General features: G+C 40.0%; 1 protein-coding gene across 13 annotated transcripts in view; it reads left to right on the forward strand.

Moving 5' to 3' along the window:
- Positions 1-1,867: 1,867 nt before the first annotated feature.
- LOC138751446 (uncharacterized) overlaps positions 1,868-25,177 on the forward strand; it is a 74,806-nt gene continuing 51,496 nt past the window's right edge. For 6 of the 13 annotated variants that reach the window (XR_011349929.1, XR_011349927.1, XR_011349931.1 and 3 more), the window contains exons 1-3: positions 1,868-4,717; positions 8,196-8,327; positions 24,113-24,178. Coding sequence is in view for 4 of the 13 variants with exons in the window: in XM_069913731.1 (XP_069769832.1) it covers positions 4,509-4,717; positions 24,113-24,178 (275 nt within the window). In the remaining 9 variants the exon portion in view is untranslated. The remainder of the gene's footprint in view (positions 4,718-8,195; positions 8,328-24,112; positions 24,179-25,177) is intronic. The other 7 variants (XR_011349930.1, XR_011349928.1, XM_069913731.1 and 4 more) reach the window with 2 other exon arrangements.

Here is a 25,177-nt window from a genome sequence, read left to right on the forward strand (position 1 = left end):
CTTAACTTTCACTCACTATATTAGCATCGGCTCTGATCTGTATCAAAGAAGAGGGTGAATTCTAACTCATTTAGGCTCAAACTTAGCCCTGATCAATAAGGGATAAAATGCTTGTATTCTTGAAACCCACATCCCCAGTTCCCACACATGCTTAAGATAGTTCCTGAGCTCAAACTGCTTTCTGGTGGCAAGAATAATATAATATAAAAATGACCATGCTTCTGTATTAATTGTCAGTCTCATTCAGGATGATGAAAAAGATCTATGCAAGAAAGAAAATTTATATTTTGCTGTTTGAGTTCATCATTCAAATTGATCCCTAAATTTGTGAGAAACTTCAATCTCTGTTCTTTTGATAAACACAGTGATATATTTTTGGAATGCTTTCACCCAGTTTTTGCTATTAGGGTTCAGGTTCATATTCAATTAATTAGAAATACCTCCACTCTAATATTAATGACACTACTTCCAAAGAATATTAATGAATTTTATGTTTGGCAACATTGCACAGAAATATTTGCTTATTACTCTTTTTCATTTCATTCATTCAAGAAATGTCAATGAAGTAGCATCTAAAGGTGAAGGGAAGGAAATTTTTGAATGCCAAATGTAAGCTTCCAGAAAATGTCACAGTGGAGTATTTTATCAGTAATAGCTCTCAAATAATTAATTCTGTGAGCTGGTATGGATTTTATATTATGAAAGTTAGGAAAATAAAGACACACGGTGATAGAGAAAAGGTATTAATGATATATTTGAAAAGGAATGTTTTTAAACCTTCATAAATTCTTACTTCCAACACATTTTTTTTTTGTTCGACTGGTTTAAGAATGTGACATTAGATTCTCCATTTTCTGCTGATGGTATATTAAACTTAATTTGGTAATTAGGATATTTTAATTTGTTTATCATTATTTTTCTTGCTCCCTGATATTAGGCATTGGCACAGCAAATACAACCGGGAAGTCCATTGAAAGGACATTATACCCCAGTGTCAAAATGGATATCAGAGCTGTGACTCAATGTCTCATTAATTTTAAAAGGAATTTGAGCAAATTAATATTTTCTATTTGATCCTTGTTTCTTTGGCTATTGAATGGTTTCAGACAGATTCTAGACAGTTAAAGCAGCATCATACATGCAAAATAAATGACCATATCTATTTGAGAAACTAAATAACATTTCTTAATTGCAGATGAATGCTAATTTCTGCATTTGAGACAGCTCATCCACTTTTCGTTCTTATTAGCACTATCTGAATTGATTGATCAAATATCTCTTGGTTTATGAAAAACGCAAAATCAATTTTTGGCTAATTAAACATAATGTCATTCAGTGCTTTATGAAACTGCAGCTCTGTATTAAGATAAAAGAGGTGTTCACTTTAATTTCAATTTTAAAAATATTGAATGAGAAACTAAAGATAAATCTCTAAAAATATCAGCATTTAAATTCATAAGGATCTAATATGGGAAACTGGAGCATAGGAATTTAAACAAACTTCAGATGTAATCACAGGTCAGATAGAGCACTACACCTATCTGGGTTTTTCATCTCCAAGTTGTGCTCATGCACAGAATTGCAACATACAAATGTGCAGGTTCATGCAGCATTCATAGGAAATAAAGGGGTGCAGTGGGCCAGGTTAACCCTGCACATGAAGGACCGAATCGCTGAGGCGATCAGCCAGCATGGCAGGGCACATGGGCTTCCCCTCCCACCCCCCCCCCCCCCCACTACTGCACAGAAGTTCCAGGCTGGAGTGCATTGTCAGGAGAATGGCCATCCCTCACACAGCATTATGACATCACTCCCGTGAGCCTGTCACCTCCCCTTAAAAAGGAACGCACATGGTTTGAATAAATGGCAGTTGCTGGTTCACTTGCTTGGTGTGGACAGCATTTATTTTAGCAGCTCTGCCTTTAGCAGTGCCACAGTGGTGACCCTGAACAGGTTCTAATGTTTTTAGAACCCACAACACACAGCGAGATGAATCCTGGTGAATCGTCCACAGCCCAAGCGGCTGCCACCAACGGATTTCTTGCGGCAGTTTATGCCGTAAGCGCCCACTTGCTTCCATTCTGGGAAAATCAGCCATGCAGTTGGCTGCAACTTGCAGAATCACAGTTCGCTCTGTGAGGAATAACAGCCGAGGACATGAAGTTCTAACACTTGGTCAGTGCCCTGGACCACACCACAGCAGCGAAAGTCAACAACCCACCTATGGATGGCAAGTACATGATGTTTAAATGGTTTTTGCTTGAGTCATTTGAACTTGGCAGGCACGAGCGGGCCGTTCGCGTGCTTAACACGCAGGGCTCAGTTGATGGCAACCCCTCAGAACTGATGCAGGAACTAGTGGCCCTTGCAGACGGATACACAAAGCGCTTCCTGTTTGAGGCCCTGTTCCTTTCCAAGTTGCCGATCCACGATGCTGCCACCATCTCCAACATGGACTTTGCCAAACTGCACCTCAAGGCGAGAGAAGCAGACTGGCTCTTCCATACTCCGCAACCTGAATGCATCCACGGGCCGCCCATTTGCGCAGTGATAGCCACAGCGCAAACCTCGGCCACCTCGTGAGCCATCACAGCAGCCCAGCTACAACACAGCAACAAATCAGCAGGGAACTGCTACTCCCACCAATGGTGGGGCCACAATGGCCCACGGTGTGTACTGTCTTGCACCTTTTCAGACAGCAAACCCAGTCTGATGCAGGGAAATGAGAAAGCCAGTCACCATTAGTGGCTTTGGTGCTTTGGACCAGAAAAAAGCCTGCTTTACCTTTGTGACTGGAAGGCCCAGTGGGAATTTGTGATAGACACTGATGCAAAAATCAGCCTAGTTCTACCCATGTTCATTGAGCAGAATAACAATGCCAGAGGCCTACTCCAACAGGCTGCCAACGGTTGAACCATCCCCACCTATGGGAAACGTTACATGACCATTCACACCATCCCCTCAGTAGGCCAGGCTCTCGTAGGAGTGGACTTCCTCCAGGCGAATGAACTCCTGATCGACCTCAACCGATGCCAGCTGGTTAATGCCACTACCTTCCAGGTTTTCCCCTTCACACTGTATCAACGCACTTTCCAGCCTTTGGGAGTCCATGCTCTCGAACAAAGCGAGTACACTGCACTGCTTGCCGACTTCCCCGCTCTACCAGCCCCCAGCTTCCACGACGCAGAACCAGCACATAGCATGCAACACCATATTGAGACCACTGGACCACCTGTGTTTGTGCAGGCACAGCGACTGCCCCAAGATAAACTCCTCCAAGCCAAGGCCGAGATCGCCACGATGGTGGAATTAGAGATCGTCTGCCATTTCAACAGTCCGTGGGCTTTGCCACTATACATAGTCCAAAAGAACTCTGCCGGCTGGCACCCCTGTGGAGACTACCGCAGGCTCAATTATGCAATGGTACTGGACAGAATCCCTATCCTGCACATACAGGACTTTGAAATACAAAGGGACCCAGATTTTTTCCAAAGTCAATCTGGTAAAGGGCTACCGCCAGATCCCAGTGCATCAGAACAACATCCTGAAGATGGCCATAATTGCCCCGTTTGGCCTCTTCAAGTTCCTGAGAATGCCATTCAGGCTGAAAAACACAGACCAAACTTTCCAGCGCCTCATGGATGTAGTGGCAAGAGACCTAGAGAGATTTTCCTGTACCTGGATGACATCTTCATTGCCAGCCCAGATGTCAGGATCCACAAAGAATATTTAAAACGCCTGTTTGCCCAGCTGCAGACTCTCTGGCTAACCATCAATTCCAGTTCGGTTTGTCTACCATTGACTTTCTTGGGCACCACATCTCCAGCGAAGGACCAACACCTTTGCCTGACAAGGTCGAGACCATTCAGAATCTTTCCAGGCCCCAAACCCTCAAAAGCCTACAGTAATTCCTTGGGATGGTGAATTTCTATCATCGCTTCCTCCCAGGAGCAGAAGCCACCATGCGGCCTCTCTTTGACCTCATTAAGGCAGGTAACAAGGAGCCCAACTGGTCTGCAGAAGCACTCCAGACATTCAAGGAGACGAGAACAGCACTTTCCAAAGCCACGTTCCTGGACCACTCGGATCCAGACTGACCCCTGTCATTAACGACAAACGCCTTAGACTGGACAGGTGGGTGGATCACCAGTGGCGGCCACTTGATTTCTTTAGCAAACACCTCCCACCACCTGAGCTGAAGTAAAGCACTTTTGATCGTAAACTGGTGGCAACGTACCTGGCCATAATGCCATTTCTGGTACATTCTCGAAAACAGAGTGTTCATGGCCTACATGGACCACAAGCCACTGATGCAAGCACTGGGCAAAGTCTCGGATCCCAGGTTGGCGAGGCAACAATGGCATTTTCGTACATTTCCACATATACAATGGACATCTGCCACGTAGTGGGGAAGTCCAGCGTGGTAGTTGATGCACTGTCCAGGCCATTGATCGCCGAGGCAATGGGTGACATCGACACAGCTCAGTTTGCCAGTGACCAGGAGGAAGATGCCCACACAGGCATACCACACCACCATCACCAGCCTACAAATTGAGGAGTTCGCGCTGTATCCAGGATGCCCAACGCTCCTGTGCGATATATCTACAGACCACCCCAGGCCAAACCTGCCCACGACCTGGAGACGGTGGGAATTCAATCAAGTGCATGGATTCTTTCATCCTTCCATCCGGTCAACAGTCTGCCTCATTTCTGACAGGTTCGTATGGCATGGGATTCGGCACGAAGTTTCACTTTGGGCATAAACCTGTGTACAACGCCAGTGAGCCAAACTCCATTGGCACACTAAAGGCCCTGTGCAATGTTTCCTGCCCACAGTGGACAGATTCGACCATGTCCACGGACCCCTTCCCATCAGCCAGGGGATGAGGTACCTTTTCACCATGGTCAACCACTTTACACACTAGCCAGTGGCAGTGCCCATGCTAGCCTGCGAAAGCCTTTACCTCACAGTGGGTCACCCGTTTTGATGTCCTTTCCCACATAATTTCAAACAAGGGAGCCCAGTTTACCTCTTCCCTCTGGATGACCTTGGCCAAATTCGGCTGCAGCCAGCTACACCACACAACCACCTACCACCCCCAATCCAATGGCCAACTGCCATCTAAAAGCAGCCCTCAAATCACGGCTGCATGGGCCCAACTGGAGGGATGAACTCCCATGGGTCATGGTGGGCATCTGCACAGCACCCAAAGAGGGTCTCCCAACCTCATCAGTGGAAATGGTCTATGGCACACCACTCTCCATCCCAGGCGATGTCCATTTTGGCTCCATGAAACCACCACCAAACACCCTGGATGTCCTACAGTGTCTAAGAAACCACATCACCTACCCATGTCCACATCCTACCACCACCCACGGGACACCAACAGCCACATCCCACAAGAACTCAAAGCCTCAGACTTTGTCTTTGTAAGACGGGGAAAACCAGGCATCCCCTGGCAGTGCCCTTATGAATGGCCTTTCAAGGTATTGAGAAGGGAGGGGGTTGTATATATTCTAGACATTGGAGGAAGCTACAACATGTTTACAGTCGACCGCCTCAAGAAAGCCGACTTGGACTGTTCAGAGCCTTCCATTGCTGCTACACTACAGCATCAGGGGCACTCGCCCAAAGGCAATCCCCCAAAGAGATGAGAGGGGAGGGGGGGTGGTGCAGTGGGCCGGGTCTACCAATCTTTCTTATGACAACATTCATCATAAGAGCCACTGTAGTCCATTTCTTCTCATCCCAGTCCTGAAAGGTGACCTCTCAGGTTAAGGCAGTGATGCCCATGCTGCATATTGCTCTACCAAAGTATTGGGTTCAAGCTCCCAGTGAGGAAGAGTGGTGAAATGGAATAAATGGCATAGGACAGCTGGATGGTGATTTTTGGGCAATGAAAGAATTTCCCCATGTTGTTCACAGCATCATAAGGTTTAATTTGATAGCACTTGCACACTGATGTTAGGTACCGTGGACAGCATTGAGCCAGTGTTACATCCCAATATTCAAAATAAATGTGTGTGCACCACTACACATCTAGAAAATAATTTACCAACTGTAGAATAAAAATAATGGCTGCCACAGTGCTAGAATTTGCATACTTAACATTCTGTCTTGTGTTCCTTAAATTAATGAATTATTATTGAAGTAATATTGGATTAGATTCCAATTTTAATCTGTTCATCCTTATCTGGCAATTAAAATTGTTTACTTAATTGTTCCTCATATCTTTAATTCCTATAAAAGTTATAAAATAATTTAGATATTTTGTAGTAATGTTTTGTGATCTATGAACAGAGACTGTTGAGATGATGTTGGTCATTAGCCTCATTGCTATTCTATATAAGGCACAGAATAGGGAATCAATCAGAGTGAGGGGAGTTGCTATGTAAATTAGATTCTTCAAGACTCATGTTTATTGAAATTAGTTTAAATAGACTGCTTTTCTACTCAGTAATGTTCTGCAGCTGTGATATGCTAAAAATGTAGATACACAGCCAACATGCCAGTATAAAGTGCTTTTTTTTTTAAACTGTGTAGTACATAACAATTTACAGCTGGTACAACATAGCTCTCCAAAATATTTTCCTCTTGATGATTTTGAATATATAAAAATTCTCTCGCTATCTTCTGAACTGACATTTTGTACTGATAGCTGGGGAGATCAATGTCACAATTGATGATACTTCCACAAAATTTAGTCCCAGTGAACAAAGATATTATATTGTTTGCAACAATGTTGAAAATAGGATAATCTTCCGTGTGCATTCAAAACTGAACCAGGTATTAAATAATTTCCATCCACCATCTAGTCAAATTTTTCTTCCAATGGAAACTCCTGCAAGTAAGTGTCCCATGCTATGCTAAATTATCTCAGACAATCTAACCTCCAGGCTTCTAAAGGCAATATGCTACTTTCTGTTTGCCCAGTGTTGTCAATTAACTGGATATAATGCAAACTATTCCTGCGCACATAGTCATGCTGCCTCAATTTCAGGGTGTAATAAAGTAAAACTATTTAAAATTTCACTTCAAGTGTGAAGAATACAATTAAGATACAAAATTCAAAGGAGATAAAAATCATTTCCATCAGTTTTTGAGTTTGCAGAAAAGTTTTCAATTTCGATAGAGCTGTTTGGCAGATTTATATATATTAAATAATTAAAAATCTGTTATCTCTTGATTAAAGTGAGCTGTTGCAAATTAAGTTAACAATCTAGAAGTTAATGAGTTAATCAGAGGATTTAATTAAATTGTGAATATTATATATTAATAACAAGAATTTTCATACTTGTTTAGTTTCTTAAATGTGGGAATGGCATGATTTTCCATCTGTCGTGACTACTATCCATGAAAAGGCTGCTTGGAGGCTAAGTAGGCTATTAATTGTGATACATTGGAACAAATTCATAGCAAAGTCCCATTTGCATTTTAAACTGTTTATTAATGAACACAAAAGGACTCATAATGTGACATAGTTGTTGTACGAAATGTGATAATGACTGTGGCATGTCCATGGTATTGGGTCAACAGAAAATATTGGAGCCCTACTCATCCTCCCCATCTCTATTCTGCCATGCCAGTCTATGTGGGCTAATATCTCCTCAACCATGCAAAACCCTCGCCCATGCACCAACATCTGAAGTGAATAGTGTGTGACACTGGAAGAAACAGAACACATGCAGCCTCCAGACCCTGGGATGCTGCTGACACCCACAGCCAAACCAACAACAGCACACCTTTGGCCCATAATTATTATGTCTCAAATAATAATTACAGAACTAAAAATAACAATCAAACACAGTAAATTCCAATATTATGTAGATCTTCCTTTTTCATAAGGTCAGACGATACTGGCACATCATTTTGAAAAAGAGATATCCTTACCACCACTCTGGACCAGTAAAGTCTGTAGTGGGCAAGGGGCAAGGTCCAAAAAAAAACAACACAATAAAGTCAGTTTTGTGCTTGTCAAAGTTCCTCTGTCCCCTGTAGAAAGCAGATGGGTCTGTTCAGAAGCCAGTTTGGTCTTGATCTGAAAATGATGTACAAGTCCCTTTTTGTCCAAAATGGTCTCAAAAGATTTTCCAGTTAGCCAGGAGTTTTGAGGCACTGAATCATCCATAATGATCACGATGTCTCCTGGTATGAAGTTGCATTTGATGTGGGATCATTTCTGTCATTCCTGCAGTTGGGGAGGATATTCTTTAATCCGACATATACCTAAACATGGCTCCACCTATGACAAGCACATAGGTCTTCCTTCTGAACCTGCCCTGATGGCATTGAGGGGATAGTCTTAAGGAGCAGAAGGTGGTTTGGGGTAAGTGCTTCAAGGTTATTTGGATCTGTAGATGCCTTGGTGATTGGATGACTGTTGAGGATAGCCTTAGCTGTGCATATAAAATATGCAGAGATCCTCCTCATTAAGACTTTGCACATTTAGGGTGAAATTGAAAACCTTTTGCACTGATCTAATTAATCTTTTCCCCTAGCTGTGAGCTAGCAGGGGGATAGAAGATCCAAGTGATTCTTTTCCGGATAAGTATATTATGGATTTGACCCCGATTCCAACTTTCAATTGCCTCCCTCAACTCGTGCTGAGCTCCCACAAAATTGGTGCCATTGTCAGTTCTTTCACTTGATCACATCGGTCTGGAAAACACTGAAGAGCATTGATGAAAGAGTCTGTGTCAAGTGATGATGCCTCTTGGATGAGAATTGTTCTTACAGCTACACATGTGAAAATAACACCATAAAGCTTCACAACACTCCTTCCATGCTTCACTTCAAAGGGTCCAAAATAATCAACTCCAAGATATGTAAAAGGAGGTTCATCAGGAGAGACTCTGTCCAGGGGAAAATCTGCAGTTGTCCAGGAGTAGCATTTATATGCTGACAAACAACACATTTTGACACAATTTTTCTGATTGATGCAGTGGCATCAGGAATCCAATATTTTTTGCATACTCCGGATAACATATGGTTGCGACCACCATGACCCTCCTCTACATGAACATGTCTAAGAATTAGATCAGAAATGTGAAAATCTTTGGCCAGTATAACAGGATGTTTCATGTCTTCTGGCATTGCTGCTCTTCTAAGTTGCCCCCCAACTTTTAATGCATAATTTTCCATAATGGGGTTCAATTTATGAATGTGGCTTGTCCTCTTAACACTCATTCGTTTCCTCAGACTTGAGATTTCATCTGTAAATCTCTTCTTCTGGCAAAAGCAGATTATCTCCATTTCAGCATTAGCCAGTCTTTCAACTGTGAGACCACTGTTTTCCTGAGTCTCAAGATTTCCTGTCTCCTTTTGTGGCAGATCTCTCTGAGGGATACTGTCTGGATGAAATTAAATGAGAACACTACTTGCTTGTTTCATCTTTCTGCTATGATGCAGAAGCAGTCTTTTAAGTCTGAGTATCCATGCTACTGCCCTTTTCAAACGAGTCCAGGATAAAAAGTAATGGATTAAGCAGGTTACTGGATCCACTTCTTCAGACATTATCTGAACAACATTAACACTTATGCTCCTCATTTCATAGTCCTTTGCTGAGATTTCTTCCCATCTATAAGGATTTTGAGGCCACGCTTCCTGAGGCCGAAGAAGAAACTGAAGGCCAGCCACCCATATTTCTTTCTTCAGAAAAGATTTGAATTTCAAACCTTGGGAACCCATGCCTGCTGGATTGTTAACTCTGTTAACGTATCTCCACTGGAGTGCATGTGAGACTTTGTCAATGTCAGTAACTCTGTTGGTCATGAAATTTTGGAACCTTGTGGTCTTATTGGGTTTTTTTTCACACTATAAACCAGACTGAACAAAATACATACAGACATTTTTCTCTTGAATATATACAGTGTCATTTTCTCCCCTTTTTCTCCCCTCCCTTCCTCTCCCCCCTTCCCATTTATTCAAAGTTCAATCTATAAGATACATTAAACCTGTTAAACAATGTCATCACTTAATAAAAATAAACAACAAAATGTTGTCTTTTACTTTTATATACTGAGTCAGTTCATTTCGTTGTCTTCTCCTTCTGTCATTTTTGGTGGTGGAGGTCCATGGTAGGATTTCTCTATTGTATTTCATGTATGGTTCCCATATTTGTTCGAATATTGTGATGTTATTTCTTAAATTATATGTTATTTTTTTTCTAATGGAATACATTTATTTGTTTCTATGTGCCATTATTGTATTCTCAAGTTGTCTTCCTAAACAAAAATGGGAACAAGATCTAAACATAAAGATAAAAAATGAAACATGGGAAAAACTATGCTCTGGAACTATGAGGAATACAATAAACACGAGGTTACGCATAGTTACACAGGCTATACATCACACCCCAAAAGTTAAATAAATGGGACGAAAAGGTATCAGACAGATGTTTTCGCTGTAAAAAGGAAACGGGAACAACAATACATGCAATTTGGACATGTGAGAAATGAAAAAATTTTGGGAAGATCTAAACCAAATATTAAATAAAATCACAAAAAGCAATATACCAAAAAAAACCCAGAGATCTTTCTTCTAAGTAATATAAGAAATAAAGAATTTGGACTCGATTTGGATGGAGCACAAAAAAGATTTATTATGATAGCCCTAGCTGTAGCAAAATAATGTATTATGTCAATGTGGTCTTATTGTTGATGTATTTGAGCACAGGGATGCTATGGGTCCAAAATATGGAGTCTGCTAGTTCCATCTGCAGGTCTTTTCTCCTCACTCTCTCCATTCTGCTCTCCATGGTGGCAGCAGTCAACTCCATTCGAGGGATCATGGCTGGTTTTAATGGAATCACTCTTGCTTTTCCCATCACAAACCCACAATGTTTCTGACAATGGTTATTATGCAGTTACAGGTAACCAGCAGTTCCGTAACTGTCCTCACACACAAAAGCAAAAATGAAGCAGTTGAGCAGATGTCATAGTTCCAAATTTTATGTGTTTCAAGCATCTGTCAACCTTGAAGTCTTCCCGCTTATGAAGATCCCGAATCCAACAGACACTGAACAGCCATGAGTCAAGCAGGATATGCAAACTGAGTCATTACATACAAATAGAATAAATATTCCTTTCAAGCTGGACACAGGGGCAAAGGTCAATTTGATCTGTGAGCATGACATCAGGGAAATGAATATTAAGCCATAAATCCATACAAATCCTCTACAGCTCAGAGCCTACGATGGACAGACCATCGACACAAAAGGTGAAATTTAAAGAGCACCCCTTCAGGTTTACAGTAGTCCCAAATGGATATTATTCACTACATGGTGGAAAAACATGTGAAACCTCAGCTTAGTCAAGGGGATGTACCTCATTAACAGTGCCAATGCATGGAACAACATAACAGAAATACTGGATCAATTTCCAGACACCTTCAAGGGGTTTGGAGTTCTTCCCTTCACCTATGAGATACAGCTAAAAGAGGACACACAGTGCATGCCCCGAAGTGGGTTCCAGCGCCACTAAAAGAAATGCAAGAGACACTGCACGATCAGAAAAATGCAGATGATCCAGCCTGCATAGCAACAGAGGAAACACCACCAGTGCTGGACAGTAGTGGACCAGCAGAAATGACACAAGCTCCTGTGTTAAGAAGATCCATAGATGCTATTAAAGCACCTTACAGGCTGAATCTCTAAAAGAAAAAGAACTGCACACTTAAAAGTTTGTGCTGCTGACCTTGTGTTTACATTTGTGTTGAACTTTAAATAGAAATGAATAATGTTAGTGTGTCATGTTGTTAGATAAAACATCTCAAGGAAAGGGAAGTAGTGATAGAGTACTAGTGATCCTCCTGGCAACTAGAGGAAGTCGGAGCCTTCAGATGGTCTTGAGTCTATAGCTAATAAAGTATAGATGTTTTAAAAGAACCCAAGTATGTTTTTATTACAATAAAAAGAAACATCACAGGCTTCATATTGTTTTCAGTTCTGTTCCAAACTGAAGTGGTCAAACAGTCCAAATGTTCTAACAATGTCCATTCAATCCAGAATTCCAAGATTCAAGGCATCCATGTAGTTATGTCATAGATGCGGCCTTTTCCTGTTGACTAAAATGTAATTACTACTAGCCACGAAAAGGCCGCTTGGAGGCTAAGTAGGCTCTTAACTGTGATGCATAGGAACAAATTCAATAGCAAAGTCCAGATGCATTTTAAACTGTTTATTAATGAACACAAAAGGACTCGTAATATCATGTAGTTGTTGCATGAAATGTGATAACGACCAGAGTAACATCTGTGGTAAAGTGATAACAATCAACAAGAAATATCGGAGCCCTACTCACCTTCCCCGTTTCTATTCTGCTGTGCCAGTCAATAGGGGATAACCACTCCCCAACCCCGCGAAAACCCCATCCTTGTGCCAACAACAGAAGTGAATAGCGCATCCATACCGGATGAAGCAGAACACACAGAGCCTCGGGACCTGGGACACCTCCAACACCTGCAGCCAAACCAACACCAATAAACAACACACCTTTGGCTCCTACACCAATTATAGAGTGACCTGCAAGGCTATTAAAGATAAAACCTGCACAGTACTTCATTTGAAACTTCACGATCTATGCAAAACCTTATTTAAAAATTGTGACAGTTTTACTTTAAAATTTAGCCATCAAATTTCCACTACTATCTATTAAAACATCTGAGATTCTAAACAAATTTGGAGAAACCTAAGCATTATCCCATTGTACCCAACGACAGCCTTGAGCTTATTATCCAGACACAAAGTAGATTGCATGGAGCATAGAATTCCCATTTGACTGGCTCAATACCTACCTTAAAATTCCACCTCATAAGAGTACTTATTTCTGCAACAGTGATTAAATTTCTAGCCTCTGTTGTGTCCAGCTTTAACATCCATCTGAGACAGGAATTCCAGTTAGTGTCAATTAGTGTTGAATTATTGGCAATTTGTGATTTGGTTGAACACCAACTGAGAACTCAGTTGTGATTATCCAAGGCCTTTTCCCTTAGGAACTTTAATAGCCATCAAAGAGTGGAGACTTTAATCTCTGCCATCTGGACTGCTATCAAACTGTATTTTCACAGTTAGGCAACAAGGCATATTTCCTCTAATCAATATCACAACATTATTTGAGTTTAAGGTTAATGAAAATCATTGGTCTGAATTTTGTTGGGGGTGATGAATGTACGACTGCCAATGTTTGCCAACAGTACTGTTCCTCAGCAACTGACAGAATTTTAAGGATTTAATGCAGAAGGCAAATACGGAAGTCTGGGAATTCCCCCATGTAAGCAGCAGAATGTATCCTAATGAGGAATTCTTCTTGAAGTTTGGCAAGGTATGGCACTTAAGACTGAATACCTGACAGCAAAATAACAAACATGCTGGAGAATTCTGCACCAGGTCTTTGTCTTTAGGTTTGAATAGAAACAGCTATAGGGTGTGACATTTTTCTTTAATTCAAGAAGAACCTCTGATTGGTCAGTGGTTCAAAAATATTTTTGTATGTTAGACAAGAATATTTTAAAGATGTGGTGGGATAGTAGAATAGCTCGTCGAGTTGCTGCCTCTCACCCGTAGTGACTCAACTTCAATCCTGACCACTAGTGCTACCTGTATGGAATGTGCAAATTCTCCCTGTGATGCATATGTTTCTCTGGTTACCCCTGCTTTCTCCCAGAATGGGTTAATAGTCCATTGTAAATTAGCCATAATAGGTGGGTGAGAGGTAGAATCTAATGGGAATGCGCGGAGAATAAATATTGGAACGATGTAAATTGGCACTGATGATGAACAAGAGCACAGTGGGCCCAACAGCACAAATTCATGATATATCATAACTTATTTGTTGCTTTTATACACAGCTCAGAAAGTATTGAAACTACAAAAAATGCAAAGAGTCAGGATGGAACTCAACCTTTACAATAAATGGCTCCTCCTTACTAATCTTTTTACATAGCCACTGCATTCTGGGAAATTATTCCCAAATTACCAGAAAGCAGTCTGTTTAAAAAGATCGTAAGAGAAATGAGTGACTCATTCCCATTCCAAAATTTTACCTGTGGCACCCCTAGACATTATGCAGACTGTCTGGAGTCTGAACTGTAGGCAGTCCACAACAATGGGCTAATGAATTTGCAAGTCCTGCCTCTTTACTTACTGCACTTCCTGAATTCAGTGTAAACTCACTTAGATGGAGATTTTGAGTTTTGGTCATTAATGTGTGACCAGCCATTCCAGAGGGTAGGAAAAAAAATGGAACAAAAGAACTCCATAAATGCTATGTATAACAACACAACTGACCCATGACTGCATCACCAGATCCGGGGCCAAAAGTGTCATCAAGTTTACAGATGACACAACAGTAGTTGGTCTCATCAGCAACAACAATGAGTCATACTACAGAGAAGAGGTAGAAAAGTTTATGAAATGGAGTGAGAGTAACAACCTGAGTCTCAACGTGGACGAGACGATGAAGATGATTGTGGACTTCAGGAGGACCAGGAATGACCACCCTTAACTAGACATCAACAACTCTATAGTAGAGGGAGTGGAGAGTACCAAGTCCCTTGGAGTTCACTTAACTAGTGATCTATCATGGATACTCAACATCTCCTCACTTATCAGGAAAGCGCAACAACAACTGCATTTCCTGAGAAGACCGAAGTGGGCAAGGCAACCGGCCACCATTATGTCAACCTTCTATAGGAGCTCTATCTAGACCATCCTTGCCAGCTCCATTACAGTATGATATGGTTGCTGCAGAGAAATGGATCGGAGGTCACAGGACCATAAAAATAGAAGTGATGATCTCTGGAGTCTCCCTTCCTCCCTCAACATGATCTACCAGGATTGTTGTCTGAAGAGAGCATGCAAAATCATTGAGAATCCCTTCCACCCTGCACACAGCATCTTTCAGATGTTCCCGTTGGGGGGAAGAGATACAGGAGAATCAGAGCCACTAGGCTGAGGAACAGCTTCTCCCACGGGCAGTGAGAATGCTGAACGACCAAAAGAATTACTCACACTAACCATCTGAGACTCTCATATTCATGGAATTATTTATTTGTGTAGATGAATACTTGTCCTGCTTATGTATTGTTTGTCTGTCTGACTGTTATGACTGGTCGCATGCCTTCATGTTTTGCACGGAAGACCGGGTGGTACATGTATAATCAAATGACAATAAACTTGACCTGGCTTGACTTGAATTATAAATGTGATTTCCTAACTGGAATGATAATTTACAAATATGGATTAGTAATCCTGAAAATGTCAGCTGAAATTTTCATTATGGCAATTTATCTTTAATTTTATAAATCTAGAATAAGATCCTGAGCCTTTTGTTAATGTCAATTGGGGTAAAGATGCTGCCCATCATGTCTGTCCTGAATCACCAAACCCACACTGGCCCATATCCTACTCCTCCCACCTGTACACGTTACAGTGGCTTCTCTTCTCCACATCCCCAGTGTTGATGAAGGGTTTCATCTTGAAATATTGACAATTCCTTTTCTCCCAGAGATGCTGCTCGACCCACTGGGTTCTTCCAGAAGAGTGGGCTTACCTTCAAATTCCAGCATTTTCAGTCTGCAGTGTGGCTCCAGCCTTCCACTATTATCTACTCTGATTCTCACACAAATGCAACCACATATTAATGCCACTGGGTCTTTGCTCTCTGAACTGGCTTCCAAGCTTCAGCACTGTATTCATTTGTAACAGTCAGTCAACTACCCTTGCTAGCAACACCAAGAGCCATCAATAATATACTTTCTATCCACAAAAATGAACATAAAACCAGATATCATGCAAAGAAACAACAGAAAAGGGTCCTGAAATTTTCTTATAAAGGTTGGTCTCCATTTGTTGAACAGTAATATCTTTGTGGAGCAGAGTATGATAATAGAAATGGTATGTTTGAATACTCAAGAGAGCTTTATAAGATATCGTACAATAGTCTATTGATTAAAATCAGATCCTGTGGCAAAGTAGGATTATTGCATTATTATTATACTGTATGTTTAAAATTATGAAAGGCATAGATAGAGGAAGTTAACTTGTTCCTATTAGTGGTTGTGACTAGAACTAGGGGATACAGCCTCAAGATCCAGGGTAGTAGATTTAGGATGGAGATGAGGAACTGCTTTTCCCAGATGATGGTGAATCTATGAAATTCGCTACCCATTGAAGCGGTGGAGGCTACCTTAATGAATATATCAAGGTTGGATAGATATTTACAATGTAGAAGAATTAAGGAATATGGGAAAAAGGCTGGTAGGTGGAAAAGAAGCACGATATCATTGAATGTCAGGGCAGGTTTGATGGACTGGATGACCTACCCTTGCTCCTACTTCTTATGCTACCTATGTTTCTTATTAAGGCATTATTTTGCTTTGCTTTTGCACTCACTGTATATATTTCCTCTGTAAAGGCACAGCATATAGTTCTGAATGTGCCCTATAGTGGGACCAGGCAGTTAAGTAACATTAGGGACAGGAAAATATGGTTTGGCACTAATTTTCCCACTCAGATAGAGTCATCAATCAGGAGAAGAATGTAGAGTTATCCATTATTATATGTAGAATTTGATTTTTTTAAAAATCTGTTCATTTTAGGTAGAGGAGGCCAAGGCCTAAAGCATCTGCTGTGGTCCAGTGAGATCTAGCAATGGAAGGCCTCAGCAAATGTGCATCAGATTTGGTCATAGTTTTGAACTTTGGTGGGTGGAACCATACTATTGATGATAAGCATTAAGCATTGAGAATTCTAAATATTCATAAATATTAGAAATTGAAATTGGTCCTAAAATTCAATCAAGCTTTCTGTAGCCTATCATCATAACTTTTATGGGAGATGCAATAATCATTGACATTATAAATATTAAGGCAGGCACTTTGCTCATCTCCACCAACCTAGGGCAGAGTAACAATGTGAAAAAGTCCTTCACCCCCTTTGCCTTTCTCACCATAAATTGGTGGCAGAAGTATATTATGTAAGTAGTGACTCTGTTCAATAATGCAGTTTCACTGTATTAGAGAGGAATAATCTAAGTTCAGGTAATGTGATTTAGAAGCAGTTAGAGTGGATACAAATAATAATAAATACAATACTTCTCTTACAGGAGTGGGACAGAAATTCAGTCATAGCAGCTACATGGTCAGACGGAGAATAAAGAAATAAACAATAGAACCTTCCCAGATGGGTAAACCAATAATTAAGGAGATTTGAAATTATATAGGAAAAATCAGATGGGCAAAGCTAGCATAAAAGAAGGATGTTTTGGGGATACTTTCTTGGAAAAAGTATATTGTTGAGTTAGCCAGACAGCAGGCTATGTTAAATCAGGTATTGTGCAACAAGATAGGATTAATTAATGACCTTTTCACAATGTCCTTCTTACATAGCAGCTATCAGATTATGATTTAATTTAATATTCAGTCTAAGGGAAAGAAGAATGGTCCAAGACTAACATTTAAAACTTAAATGAGAGCAATCAAGAGGCAATAAAGCAGGGTTAGCTAAAGAGAAAAGGCAAGTTAGGAAAAAGGGATAAGTCAGATGAGATGCAATGGTAGACAGAGCATTTCAAATAGGGAAAAATAAATCAAAAGGCTGTTAAGGAAATAAAAATGCACATGATTGTGCACAGGTCATGGCAGGTTAGGAGACTGGACAAAATATAAATAAACAGCAAAGGATCACAAAAAGATTAATGAAAAGGGGAAAAAATTAGAATAAGAAATGCAAAAAAAAGGAGTTTCAATAAGAGTGAATAAAATGAGCTTTGATCCTGGAGAATTTGAGTCCAATAAAACAAAAGGAAGTGATGAATGAATTAAACAAGTCTTTGCTTTGAGGTTGCAAGTTAAATCCCAGATATAGTTGTAAATGAGCAATTGGAGAGGAGGGAGGAACTCTGCCAGAGGATACTTATCCTGTAAGTGCTACTGTTTAAATTGTTGGAGCTCTGAGCTCACAGGTCCTGTTGAACTTCATCCTCCAGCCTCAAGAGGGAATGATGAGTGCGACTGCAATGATTTTCATTTTCCAAAATTCTCTTGTGTGGGGCGAATCCACTGTCTGTGAATTGTTCAGATGGCTGGCTCCTCCCTTGGCTCCACCCTCACCTACATAGACCCTGGGTTTCCTGCCTTACCTTAGATTCACTTGAGGACTATTGTATCTACCGGCCATTGATTGTAAGCTATTAAAAGCATGTATGTACGCCTCACTTTTTTCTGCATACATTCAGTCACATTACATAGGTAAGTAGTTACATTGGTAACTATTTTATTCAGAAGGAGAGGGATGCAAAATATAGGGCAACAGATCAATGAAGTCCCTTACTTTTATTATTGATAAGTTCAAGGTAATCAAGGAAAGTTAGCATGGTTTGTTAAAAGGGAAATCATATTTACCAATTTATAGGAATTCTTTGAAAAAGTAACTAATTTTTGTAATTCGCTTTAATTTCTATGACCTTTGTTAAGCTTTAAAAATTATTATGGAAGATGAAAGATCGAGGTGTAGAAGGTATCATTGGCATGGACAGGACTGGTGCCAGATAATTTTGCACCCCAGGCAAGGTCAACTATTGCATTCCCCCCAAAAAAAGAATTGCCAACTTCGATTTTCAAAAACAGATGTTTTGTAGAAAAAAAATGAAAGGCATAAAACTTGAAACTGCTAAATCTATTTTAAATTACAAGCATAAGTAATACATCAATCTTTGATTATCTTTCTCAAATCATTTTGAACTAAAAGATACTCAGTAGAATGCATACCACCACCCAGGGCAACACAACATTAAAACCTTTTACTTCCCTACCTTTATGTCTTTATACCTTCTAAGGTTACTTGGCATAACCAACCTGTCATGTTTGGACAATATTTTGCTTACAATCAGGCAGAGACACAAACAAAAAACAGGCAAACATACCTCCTTGTCAGAGGTAATAATCTTGTGAATTGTGTTGTTAAAATTTAAATCTTATAAAAAATTAAGTTTCAGGCTCATCAAAATCTCACTTTGCCAGCCTTTTTCTTTGCAAATTTTGTCACCAGTTCAATCAGATCAAGTGTTGATGCCTGGATATGTTCAATTGATATACTTGCCAAGCTATCTAGTCTCTGTTGCAACATTGTTGAGTACATGTAGGTTTTTATAAGTTTGAGTTTTTAGAAACTAAGTTCACCACTTGCCACTGATACTGGAAATGTGAGAAGGATCCTTAAAACAATGGAAACATTGAACACATTATCCAGGAGTTTTTATTGTAGTACTCCTTGTGGCAGCACAGACATTAGACAGCTTTGACTTATTGCTGTAAGTTTGCAACACAGATCTTCACCATTAATATTTTTGTTTCCAATATGCATCAATGATTTTTCCCAATTCTTGCAGCCCTTAAGTACATTTTCAGTAGATTTTTTTTAACTTTATACTGTATATATCATACAGGAAGCCAAATAGGGAATTATATTGTTGTAACTGTTGAAATCTCTCTTCAACAGATTGTATGGCCATGACCTGCTTTGAATTTCTGCTTTGAATCTTGTGATGCATTTTCCTTGGCTTCATACTCAGACTGCCATTTATTTCTCCTGGTTCTAAACTTGTTCTGTCGCAAAGTTTGGTCGAATCTCTAGTTCCTTTGGAATTTCAGTCGCATCTGTCAAAACTTGTTGAAAGCCCTCTTCAAACCTGCAGTCCACAATCCTGAGTCACTTGCAATTGTTCTGTAGTTGAATTTAAATCAGCTTCCTCATTTTTTTAGTAGCTTGCTTGTAAGATTGACTTCAAAAAGAATGTTGTACCATATAACAAGGGATACCTCAAAATTTAGCTTACAAATTGTATCAGCAAGGACCTTAGCTTCAATTCTGGATGTATTTTCTGATGCACCCTTTAGTCTTCTGTCATGAAAGATCTCTATTAAAGCATAATATATATTAACAAGATGATAATGAATTTGGTCTTTGGTCTCAAAGCATCGATAAGACTCTCCCATTTTGTTTCACTCAATGGCTTAACAGTTATGTCTAAGTTTGATTTATGGCTAGTTAGAATTTGCCAGAGCTGAGTCAGTGCAGAGAAATAATTATAGATCTGTTGAACCAAACTGAAGAAACTAGTTGCTTCCAGACAACATCCAGCAGCATCATTGTCTACCAAGTTTAAACAGTGTGTATCGCAGGGAACAAAAAAGGCATGTGGGTTTATGTCCAGGACTCTCTTTTGTATGCCATTTTCTTTGCCTTTTACGTTACTCGCATTATCATAACCTTGACCATGCAGATTCTCAATCCCATTAGCTCCAGCTGTCTTGGAAGAGTTTCTGTCACAACAAAACACCTGTAGTCTCCTTTGGTGCAACAAATCCCAAGAAATGTTCTCCTATAATAACTTCAGGCTCAGGCATCTCATTATTCAATGGTCTGATTATATATAAAAAATGTACACTCATTGTCGTTTACTCAATATGACTAACATCAGGTGTGCAATCCAGAATTATTGAATAGTATTTGGCTGAGTTTGCATGTGATAAAATTTGCTGCTTTATAGCATCTGCTAGGAGCTGTATAAGTTCATTTTGGATATCTTTCCTTGGTAGTGAACCATTGTTTCTTGATCTTCAACTCTGCGTAAATGTTAATTCATTACAGGATCAAAAAGGGCCTTTGTACCACGGAATGACAAGCTTAGCATGCCAAGAACTCTAACCAAAGCAATCAAGCTTTGCAAGATTTGTTGCCAATATTGTTCTTTAGATAAATGCAATTCAAGTTCACGCCAGGTCTGATGGTTTTCTCAATGGTCAATGGGAAGAAGTATTGCTCCAATGCTCTTCCAATGTTTAGAAACTGTTTCTTGTTGGGATGATCCATCTGTATTTCTGCTGAACAACCTGCAGAAGAAACAAAACACCACATAATTTGAGGGTGAATATATCAACTATGGACAGCACACTCCTTCACCATTTGCTTAACTCCTCTTGTAGTATGTAGGAGAAAATCAGCTGTTGTTTGAACCTTTGGGAAAATCATGTGATACAACCTGCTATGATCCATGTTATATTATAAGCTGTCGCAAATGATCACTGCAACAGTAGGGCCACTTGGCAGGGTCATTGTAATTCAAGTCAAGGCATAATACCATCTTGTTTTGCAGATTTTGCAGTACTCTCACTTTTCTTGACATCCTCTTTTTCCTCTGTGTATTTTCCAGAAATATCTCCAATTTGTGAAACTTCTGTCTTAGAGTTTATATCCTTTGTAATAGGAACACAATATTCAGCACCCCCAGTGCTAGTTTCAACAAGAGTACAGTCATATTTACCCCTCCATAAATCTTGGTCTGCAAAGGCAAGCCAGAGAAAGAGAAAACAGTCATATTTTTGTTCTTGATTTGCTTCCTGTGTATGAAGGTATTTCAGGAAATACCCCGCTTGCTTCGCTTGCTCCTTAGCTTTTCCTGCTTTTCATTTGTGCTACTGAACTCCAGAAGTTCTTTTTTTTTAAAATAAGCCATCATATTTATCTCCCAAAATCTGAGCCCCTAGAAAATGAGTCCCAAGCATCATAGAACCATAAACACTACGCACAGAAAACAGGATGTACAGTAGATTCATACAGTATAAATAAGAATTGAAAAAAATGAATATTCACTCACCCTCATTCTAAACCCGCTACACTACTCCAAACGACATTGACAGGCTAACTAAAGCACTGCCGATCGTGCAAGAACTACACAACTGCACTAAACGTTGTCCTGTCTGCAGGCCCACTATGCACGTGCCAACTAGCCCAAGTAACTAACCCACTACACTAGCGTTGATTGACCCTGGTACTCCAATCTAACACCCACGCGCCAACCAGCACTCACGCATGTGCAAGAAAAAATATGGCTGCCCAGGATGCTGCATTTAACAAGGTGAGTGCACCCTTCATTGCCCTTTTTGCCCCTCCACTCCCAAAAGGAGGAAAAATGAACATCCAGCTTGAGGTGGCACCAAATGGAGGACAGAGAGCCTCTAAAGCTGGACTCTCTGGCCTAAAACCAGACATCTGGCTACCCTGACATTGCCCCTCTGAGGTCTGTGTCCTAGAAAGCTGTCTAGTTGGTCTAATGGTAGCACCGGCCCTGGGCATGGATAATTGTTTGGAAAGAGTCATTTTCTGATTGGTATGATGATAAGATGATGTGCCTTAATTTCTCTGGGTGTTCTGGTGCATGATTTACAATGTAGTGTGCAAGTAAAAGTTGATTAGGAAAACTAACAGAATGTCTATAACCAGAGGATTTGTTAATAGCAAGGGGAGGTATTTCTAGGCTCTTCTTGTCTATGTATCCATTGACTTTTAAATATTGTATACCTGCATCCATAGCTTCCTCTTGCAGATCATTCTAGGCACAGCCTATCCTGTAAGTGCAAAGGTTGCCTCTCCAAACCCTATTAAATTTCTCCCCTCTCGCGTTAAACAAATGCCATCTCATTTTAGAATGATCTACACTGACAAGTAAGCTGTGAGTATTCACTTTATCATGCCTTCACCTTAATATGGTCGCCCCTCAGGCACCTTCATTCTTGGGCTATAAACTCAATATATTCAACCTCTCCCAATAAAACTCATGCCTTTCATGTGTTCCCTCTCTGGAAGGTGTAAGCAAGTGAGTAGCCTGCTGCTTGCAGTTGAAAGTTCAAAATTAAATGTTTATCTCAATTATATATTTCTCGTAATCTATTTTCTTCAGTTTTTCAAATTTAAATCCATATCAATTTTTCATCACAAACATAACACCATTTCCTAAGTAACAAGAATATATAACACTGCTCAAGAAGATAGGGTTTTGATTCCAGCCATTTGTCATCACTACTACAGCCCAACAGCAAAGTGAGGCAATGGAAGCCCAGGTGATTTGTATGTGTCATTGAACTCACTTAAATCACCTATATAGGTATATACCACCACACCCAAGACTCTAGAAAATCCATTAACAGCTAAAACATCTGCTGTCTCACCAACTGCATTTCACAATGCCTGGTAAATGGATGAAGCTGTCAGCCTTGTAGAACACTGCATCAGTCACTTCCTGAATGCCGTGGCTACAATACTCTTTCTAATGCCAGCATGGAATGACTGTATAGTGAAGAAATTTATTGTTGGTGTCAATTTATCAGCCACAAACTGAAATAGGGGAGTCACTGTAGGCCTATTGAAATCCAGTGCTGTTACACAAATCAATGGGAGCAATAAACCTTGATCTCATGTACAATGCATCCTCGGGTGTGAGAGGCAAGGCAAAATCCTTCCAATGATGGATTCATCTCATATCGGAAAATATACATTGGCAAGACCCATCTGTTCTTTGTTCTTTTATTCCTAATTAAGGAATTAACAGAAAGAATTATTTCCACAATGTATAATTGTCATTCTTCAGAATTGTTGAATGAATTGAGCTTACCAAATCAATAAGTTAATATGGTCTTGATGCCAGAGATGCCAGAGTAATACTTTGAGAAGAATTTACTTGTGTTGCAAGTGCATCAAGCAGCTCAACTCAAAAAACTCAAGAATTCCCCTAACACATACTTGAAGAATATAACAATGCTTATTTTACAATCAGTAAATGTTTCTCCTCAATGGGACCTGAACATGCAAATGTATAACTTTTGTTCTAATTACCACTGGAACTTAAGCGTGCCAAAACAATAATTTCTGCAAAATTTTATAATTACTGTGCCCAAGGATTCATTCTGGATTGCACATAAAACTGAACTTCCACTGAACTGAAAGTGCAAGTTTCTTCATCACCACAAGTTTAATTTAAATTGGTCAGATGGCATATTGCTCCCTAATTGAATTGAAGATTATAAGTGCCCTGATCCATCCCATTTGTACCAAGCACTTCATAAACACACTCTCTTGTGTGCATATACTATGATGTACTGCACGCTGAATTAGTCCTTTGCTTGACTCGTTGTTACTAAGATGTCTTGTGGTGTTCAGCTGCAATGATTTGTTGTCTCCATAGATAACAATTTCAAATAAGTGATACTAATTTCTTGATAAGTTATTTAAGAGATTTGCTCCAAGCTCGCTTTCATTTTGTTTAATTTATTTTTCAGAGCTTGTGTGACACTAGCAAGACCAAGAATTATTGCCCATCTCAAATTGCCCTTGAGAGAGTTCTGGTGAATAAACTTCTTGGACTATTGCAGATCTTCAGATTAAGATGTTTCCATAAGTGTGTGAACAAGGAAATTCCAGGATTTAGATTGTATTATATTGATGAACGGACATTAATTGCCTTATCAGAGTGATGTGAACCGAAGAGGGAAACCTGCAGATGGTTCTCTTCTCATGAATTTTCCACCCTTCTGTTTGGCATAAAATGCCATGAGATTGAGAGATGCTTGGGTGAGATTTTTGTAGAATGTGTGCACTGCAGCCAATGTTTTCCAGTGGTGGAGAAAATTAATATTTAATGTGGTGAAGATGGTGGCCACAGAGTGGACTGCATTATGTTTAATGGTATTGAGCTTCTCATGCAGGCAAAGGGGATATCCTGCAGATGGTGGAAATGTTTTTGGATGTCAGAAACTGAGTCACTTGCTGGAGGATATCATGAACTCTAATCCTGCTCTTGTAGCCATGTTATTTATGTGGGTGGGCTAGTTGTAATTTTAGTCAATGTTAATTCCCAGAACATTAATAGTGAGTTGATGATGACAATGCCATTAAATTTCAAAGACGAAGGTTAGAGAGTCATGGTGGACAACTGTATGTCAGGTTGGAAGCCTGTGACAAGTGGGGTGCCTCAGTGATCGGTGTTGTTTATCATTTATATTAATGATTTAGAGGAGGGTGTGATTAACTGGGTAAGCAAATATGCAGATGATACGAAAATAGGGTGGTGGATAGTGAGGTAGATTTTCTTGGATTACAGAAGGATTTGGTTTGTTTGGAAGAGTGGGATGAAAGATGGCAGATGGAATTCAATGTAGACAAGTGTGAGGTGTTGCATTTCGGTAAAAATAACCAGAATAGGACATATACAGTTAAGGAGAGGTCATTGAGGCACACAGAGGAGCAAAGAGACCTGAGGGTTAGGTACAGAGTTCACTGAAGGTGGATTCCCATGTAGACAGGGTGGTTAAGAAGGCATATGGTATGCTGACCTTCATAATTCA

Source organism: Narcine bancroftii, chromosome 1 (genome assembly GCF_036971445.1).
Source record: "Narcine bancroftii isolate sNarBan1 chromosome 1, sNarBan1.hap1, whole genome shotgun sequence".
Lineage (NCBI taxonomy): Eukaryota > Metazoa > Chordata > Chondrichthyes > Torpediniformes > Narcinidae > Narcine > Narcine bancroftii.